This window comes from Borostomias antarcticus, assembly GCF_949987555.1.
Source record: "Borostomias antarcticus genome assembly, chromosome: 12".
In the NCBI taxonomy this organism is placed as follows: Eukaryota; Metazoa; Chordata; class Actinopteri; order Stomiiformes; family Stomiidae; genus Borostomias; species Borostomias antarcticus.
Window position 1 is genome coordinate 26,153,840 of NC_140245.1, and position 7,500 is coordinate 26,161,339.

At 50.4% G+C, this 7,500-nt stretch overlaps 1 protein-coding gene across 1 annotated transcript in view; it reads right to left on the reverse strand.

The window, feature by feature from the left end:
• Positions 1–6,714, reverse strand: part of pcdh9 (protocadherin 9) — a gene marked incomplete at both ends in the record, with an annotated part of 225,659 nt that extends 218,945 nt beyond the window's left edge. The window contains one exon of the mRNA XM_084447048.1: positions 3,679–6,714. Within this exon, the coding sequence (XP_084303174.1) occupies positions 3,679–6,714 (3,036 nt within the window). The remainder of the gene's footprint in view (positions 1–3,678) is intronic.
• Between the last annotated feature and the right edge of the window lie 786 nt (positions 6,715–7,500).

Consider the following 7,500-nt stretch of genomic DNA (forward strand, 5'->3'; position numbering starts at 1 on the left):
TTCGCACGCTTCTCAGAGATGAGAGGGAGGAGAGGATCGAGGAGCTGGTTTAACATTGCCCCCCCGCCCCCCCGCCCCCCCCCCCCTCAACACACACACACACACACACACACCATAAAAACCTACTAATCACTTGAGTGTTCTTTAGTTTCAACACTTGCGTTGCCGTTCCAAGTCTTATAATACTGTAGTATACTGGGGCAAAGTATAAAATGTAGCAGTGTCGGTAATGGGTTTTCTTTGAAAATCAACAGTGACAATGGAATGTAGGTCTGTCTGGCTTTTCATTCCAGAAAAAAATGTCCCCACTCATTGGGTGCTGGGTTTATAATAGTGAGTGCAAATCAGAACCCTTGCTTCTCCGTTCCCTACACTGGCTCCCTGTATCGGCTCGCATCTGGCTTAACCACCCCCCCCCCCCTACCTCCAGGCCACAGTCAAACCCTACACCCCATCCCGACCGCTACGCTCTGCTACCGCAAGGCGACTGGTTTCCCGGTCACTCCGAGGCTCCTGCGGTCGATCGACACGGTCAAGGCTCTTCTCTGTCCTGGCCCCGCAGTGGTGGAACCAACTTCCCACTGACGTCAGGACAGCAGAATCGCTGCCCATCTTTCGCCCATCTCTACTGCCACAATCCTCCCTCTTAAGCACCTATTGTATTTTAGATTACTATTCTTGCACTTTGCCATCAGCGCTAGATTATGCTCTTAGTCACTTGCTTTAGAAAGGAGATGCACTTGTGAGTTCTGGCAAGTAGTAGTACATTAGCTTTTCCTACGTTAAATGCAATTATTGTTAGTCGCTTTGGATAAAAGCGTCTGCTAAATGGCTGTAATGTAATGTAATGCATAGATCTAGAAAATGTGCAGCTTAATCAATAAGCTAGATGTTTCAAACATCTCTTCATTGACTACTTAAACCCTCCCTACTCCCCAAACATCAATTTAAGGGTCTCCAGAACATGAGCAACGAGCTCTCAGAAACAATGCGGTGTTCTCTGCCAAGGGCTCGCTGCTAGAACCAAATTCTCGTCTCCCTTTCGGAAAATAACTGTGATAATAGACGAGGCTTGACAGCGAAAATGATGATTACACATCCTCGTCTCAGAGACACAGCACCTTCGAAACTAGGGCAATGTTTTCTGATCTGTTTTTTTCCTCCCACTGTTGTTCATATTAATGCAGGTCCCAAGGGGTGGGTGCAATGAGAAGGAGGCATAGTAACCAACTGCCCTTCTTACTGTCAGCAGAACTTGGGGTGCAGCAGTGCGCCTGATTCAGCCATCGGGGGTGACAGCCAGCTAATGCCGTTACCGTTTCCTACAGGCGTGCTCGTTTACCTCCGCGCCCCTTCTGCTCTGAGGCGGAGCTACGACGCCTCGGGAAGACGGACGCCGCGACGTCCGGGAACTCGACTATTTCACGTCTCGATCGTTTCGGTCGCTCGCCTCTCGCTCTCCGATTTATTTCCGTTTCTTTCCAGATCGGCGCGGCGTCTTACGAGTTCTTCCTTACATCCAACTGACCTTGCTATTTATTTATGTTAGTATTTTAATAAGGGTATATACTAATGCCCCTAATGATACTGGTGTACGGCTCAGTGGGGGCTGGTTTTCTGGGCCCCCCTTTCCTCGCTGGCCTGGGTTCCTGAACGCCCAGTATGTCTCATGTCAAGGACACAACTCAAGACGCAGGGCTTGTCTGTAGGCCTCTTCACATCGTTTGTATACAGATATTGATTGGTATGACTTGTATTGGACTGGGGGATGACTGAGGGGATCGATGAGGCAGCTCTGATGCGCCCGGCGCACACATGCCGGCATGTCTAGGGTTTCTCCGCTCCAGGGCAACTCATCCCCCGGCTAGTCTTCATTCTAAGCCCCCCTGCACTCGCTCTCTCTCTCTCTCTCTATATATATATATATATCTCTCTCTCTCTCTATCGCTCTCTCTCTCTCTCTCTCTCTATCTATATATATATATATCTCTCTCTCTCTCTCTATCGCTCTCTCTCTCTATCTCTCTCTCTCTTTCTCTCTCTATCTCTCTCTCTCTCCCACAAACACACACACACACACACATAGACACACACACACGTACGCATACACGTACGTGCACACACACACTCCTCAGCCCCTTGAAAACACCATCACACACACACACGCACGCACACACACTGAATGCCTCTTTTGTTTGCTTCCTTTCACTTGCGCTGCTGAGAAAACGTTAAATACAACATCCCATGCAGTGACCCGGAGCCCTGCGTCAATAGGAGTCACACAGCTTCACCCCTGTAGCACCAGGCTCTCTCTTCCGGAGAGATCTTATCACTCACGTCTCAGACCGCCATTATCAATCTGCCGCCGCACCTCACTCCGTCGTTAGGAATGAGTATTTTCACTAAGATCCAAGCCTGCTCCCCCGTTCTCTTTCTCAGGGGCTCACTACCGGTTGGGCTGGTGCCAGCATAGACCAGGCAGGGCAACAGTGCCACCTACAGGTAAAGTTCCCTCCCGCTCCACCCCTCTCCTAACGCACTCCTCAGCCTCTCTCTCTCTCTCTCTCTCTTCCGTCTCATCCTCCATATACTCCATCTGTCCACGTGCGTTGCATTAGATTAGGACTGCGTGTTGTGTTGGGTGCTTTATTAGTGGCAAAATTAATAAGGCTTTGATAAAAAGCATCATGGATTAGGTTGAAATTTGAGGCTCATTACTGACTAATCCTTTTTGAATTGGATGCGTATCAGGTTCTTGGACAGCCTTGGTTAGTTTTCTGGTGTGTTTACAGAGAAGGCTATTAAACCGATCTTACTGGTGATAAATTGGCAATCCCATTCTGATGCTTAAAGTTAGGTCACAAACAGTGACATCATTACTGACTGGATCACTGTCATTATCGTCACTTCAGGGGTCAAAGGGCGTGATGGTGTTGCATGTTGTAATAATGCAAATAGAAAACATAAAAGAAATCATGTACATACTCAGAATACTATGAAGGGAAAGGTGAAACATCAACTTATTTGTTTTGTAGACAAAGATAAATGATAGTGATTCAAAGAAGAACCATGTAAGGAATGCACTAAGAAATATAGATTTTACTTTCAAATCTTGTGTTGTTGTGGTTGCTAATATGTTTCCGGGTAAGAAATGATATAAAGATCTGATCTGAGTAGACAGGCAAGAAAAAAATGTTTCTTTCACAAATGTTGAGGGCATTGCATCTTTGCACCATCGGAAATAAATCAGCATCATGGTGGTACACTTCAGCACCTATGTCGTTCAATCACTGAGTATTCACAAAGGTCTGTTGAGCATTGAAAGAGTTTGCCTACTTTGTACAGTACAGCTTTGATAGGATTATAGTTCAATCACCTAAAACCAAGCATAAGAAGAGTCTTTACCAACTTCATCAGGAAAAATAAGGAATATTTATGTGATCTTTCAGTCCATACCTAAACTAATACAGGATGGATTAAATGTTCATGGTCTTTTTGGTTTTAAATACACGAAAACAGCTAGTAGTAGGACTTAAAGAGTAGGATTTGTCTTTCCTCTGCTTTCTGCTGCTCTCAACTGTAACTTAAGAGCATGTCTGTATCTAGACTGGCACTTCAGCACTGTTGAACAGGGCAATTATACGCAGTACTTATAGACCAGTAAAAGTGCTCTTTTACCTGTTGTTTGGTGTGCATGGGCCCCTTGGTCTTGAACCCTCCTTGGGAGCTGCACTCCGAGGCACTGAAGTGGTCCGAGCTGGTGGAGGACCTCTTGGAGAGGGTGTCGCAGCCCCCAACGAACGTATTGTCCAACGGGAGCTCCTGGATCACATGGTGCTTCTTGACCGAGACCGGCGTGTCGGCCTTGAGGTGGAAGGCGGACTGCGGCGAGGCGGACTTGTAGTGCCGGGCCAGGTCCGGGCTGCCGGGTTTGAAGGTGGTGGTGGGCGTGGCGTTCCAGTCGAAGCGGCCCATGCCCTGCTCCTCCAGCTCGGCCGGCAGGCTGATGGCGCCGTTGATGGGCTCGTGCGCCGGGTCGTCGGGCTTGCTCTCCTCGATGGTGACGAAGTTGAGCAGCGAGCTCTTGGGGGACTTCCTCTTCTTGCGCTTCTTCTTCTTGTTCTGCTTGCTCTCCGTGTTGGGGGACATCCACTCGGCGCCCTGCTTCTTCCTCTGCGCCGCCTTGAAGCGTGACGCGTGGCGACAGCGCAGCAGCACGGTGACGAAGATGACCACGATCACCACCATGATCCCCGCCACCATGGCGATCATTATGGTCAGGTAGTCCCCGCTCTGATAGGTTTCGCTGCTCTCGCCGATGTTCCTGTCCAAGGGGGTCTCCATGGTGCGTCGTATGAGGTCGTAGATGAATGTGGCGTTGCCCACCGTGTCGTTCACATAGAGGAACACCAGCACCAGAGTGTGTAGGGACTTGGGGTAGCCCAGATCACTGATGTTCACTACTAACCGGTGAAGGCCTATGTCTGAGACGACGGGTTTCTCCTCTAGGGTGATATTGCCAGTCACTGGGTCGATCCTGAACAGGCCCTTGTTGTTGCCACTCACTATGGTGTACTTGAGCTCGGCATTCATCCCCGTGTCTCCGTCCACGGCGAACACCTCCGCCACCACTGACCCCGGGATGGAGGAGAGGGGGACCAGTTTGTACGAGGTGTTGGAGGGCGGGTAGATGACGATGGGGATGTTGTCGTTGACGTCGATGACGTTGATGGTGACCTTGGCGGCGGAGGAGCACGGCGGCCGGCCGCTGTCCACTGCCCTGACGTCAAACGTGTAGGAGCTCTGCTGCTCCCGGTCGAAGGACACATTGGACTTGATAACTCCAGAGTAAGGGTCCAGGATGAAGTTTTCGTTGTCGTTCAGTATGGACAGCGAGACGGCGGCGTTTTCCCCGGCGTCCGAGTCTGTGACGGTGATCACCCCCACCGTGCTGTACTTGGGCAGGTTCTCCGACACGAAGAACTGAAAGTGGTTGTGGGTAAATTTGGGGTTGTTGTCATTCTCGTCCATTATGGTGACTATGACCGCTGCCTGGTTCTGGAGAGGCGGGGTCCCGTTGTCCCGGGCGGTGACGGTGAACAGGTACCTCTCTTGCTCCTCGCGGTCAAACACCCTGGACGCCGTCAGGACCCCCGTCTTGCGATCGAGGTCGAAGAAAGAGGCGTTGGGCCCCAGCTGGTAGACTATCTCGGCATTTTTCCCGCTGTCCTCGTCGGTAGCGCTGAGGGTGGTGAGGAACAGATCCCGCTTGTTGTTCTCCAGGAAGGACAGCTCGATGACGGGCTGGGTGAACACGGGCGGGTTGTCGTTCTCATCCTCCAGCCGCACGCGGACCAAGGCGGTCTGGTTTAAGCTGGGCTTCCCGGAGTCTGAGGCCACGATTTTGAAATTATATTCTTTGGTCCCCTCGTAGTCGAGCAGCGCAGAGGTCTCCAGCAGATACTGGTTGTCGTACACCGCTTTGAGGTGAAAGGGGACGTCCTTCTCGATGAAACAGATGACCTTGCCGTTGACGTCAGTGTCCTTGTCTGATACTGTGATCAGAGCTATCTTAGTGTTGATAGGGTCCTTCTCCGAGAGGAAAACAGTGCCGTTGATCGGGCTGATGATATACCTCAGGTCTACGTTGGGTGGATTGTCGTTCACGTCAGTCACATTAATGGTGACGGTGGCTCTGGCTGGGCTGGAGCTCCCGTCGCTGGCTAGGACAGACAGCTTATGAATAGCAGTCTCCTCTCTATCCAGGGGCCTCTGCACTGTAATAAGGCCAGTGGTGGAGTTCAATGCAAAAAGTCTCTTGGTGGCCGGAGACACCTGAGCGCCAAACACATATCTGATCTCCGCGTTGGCTCCCACGTCAGCGTCCGTAGCCAGGAGCTGGACCACGGATGTGCCGATCGGGGAGTTCTCCGGTATGTGGACGTCCATCTGACCCTCCCTGAACACCGGTCTATTGTCGTTGACGTCCGTGACCGTCACCTGCAGGATGGCGGTGCTGGACTTCTGGGGGCTGCCGCCGTCCTCCACTTTGATCTTCATCACGTACGTGTCCTTCTGCTCGCGGTCCAGATTCTGCTGCACGATGAGCTGGGGCCACTTCTCGCCTTCGGGGGTCTCCACGATGTCCAGGCCGAACGCGCTCTGCCCGTTCACCAGCTCGTACTTGTGGACACTGTTGGGGCCGGTGTCGGGGTCGGTCGCCGTGGGGATGGCGAAGCGACTGTTGATGAGCGTGTTCTCCGGGATGGAGATGTTGATGACGGGGGAGGGGAACATAGGGGCGTTGTCATTGGTGTCCTTGACTACGATTTTGATTTTAATCAGTCTGAAGTAGTCATTTGGCAGGATGACCACCTCGATTTCAAAAGAGCACTCGCTCTCCTCGAACGAGGGACCGGGGCACAGCCTCTCTCTGTCGATGCGGTTGGCGGTGGTGAAGATCTCCCCCGTGCTGCTTAGGACCCGGACAAGAGGGTTGTCCCCGGCCTTAGAAACCAGCCTGTATACTAGATTAGCGCTCGCTCCGGTGGCAGTATTCATATGGGAGATGTTCAAGTCTTTTGGTATATTTCCAATGAGGACATTTTCCTGCAACTCCTCTCTGATGGGGTAAATCAGCTCTTGGGCTATTGCAGGGTCTAGCCAAAAGCAGGCAACAAGGGCAGCCAACAGGTAAAACTCCTTTAGATCCATGTTAAGCGGACAGAGTAGCTTTCAACCTCCAGGATTCAAACACTTCTCCCCATTGACTTTTGCTACAAGGAGGGATTCATGAAATCTTGCATATGAGGAAGGGTAGTTTCCACACAGCCCTATGAATGAGAGTGACAATGACAAGGGTTATTCAAATACATGTAAAATGAAAAAAGTAACATATGAGCATCATGACTTACTTTTATAACCACAATGGTTTCCACTCCCTCACATTAAATCAGAAAATCAAGCATATCTTCCATGCAATGATCCACTCAAGAGAGCAATCAAACAACCATGTCATAAATCTTGGACTAGTAAATTGACAATTATTTGACTGGAATTCGGTCTAATATGTCTTATCTCCCTCTTGCCATTACCCCAGAAGCTTTACGATAAGATAACGTTGCAGCAACCATTAAGGCAGCCATTCAAGTGTGTTACTTCGCCCCGTCTCTCTAGTCCCGTGTATTACGTCCATAACGACCCCTTTAACGCCTACTATCTACTTGCTGTCCAACTTGAGAGAGCGGCATCCATTATGCTTGAATTATTAAGATTAATAGGATTCAGCCAGGCTAAGAACTATCGAATGAACCCGCGTCTATGCGCTCAGAGGCGCAATTCCATCTTTAAATGTAGGGCATGCAGCCCATGTCCTTACCGTATCCAAAAGAAATCCCGTGTTAGCGCAAGAGACACGACTGAGTCTGCTGTTCCGATAGGCTGCAGTTGAACACAGCCCTCTGCTTAGAATCCTATTTGGTGGTTATTCAATGGGAAAAT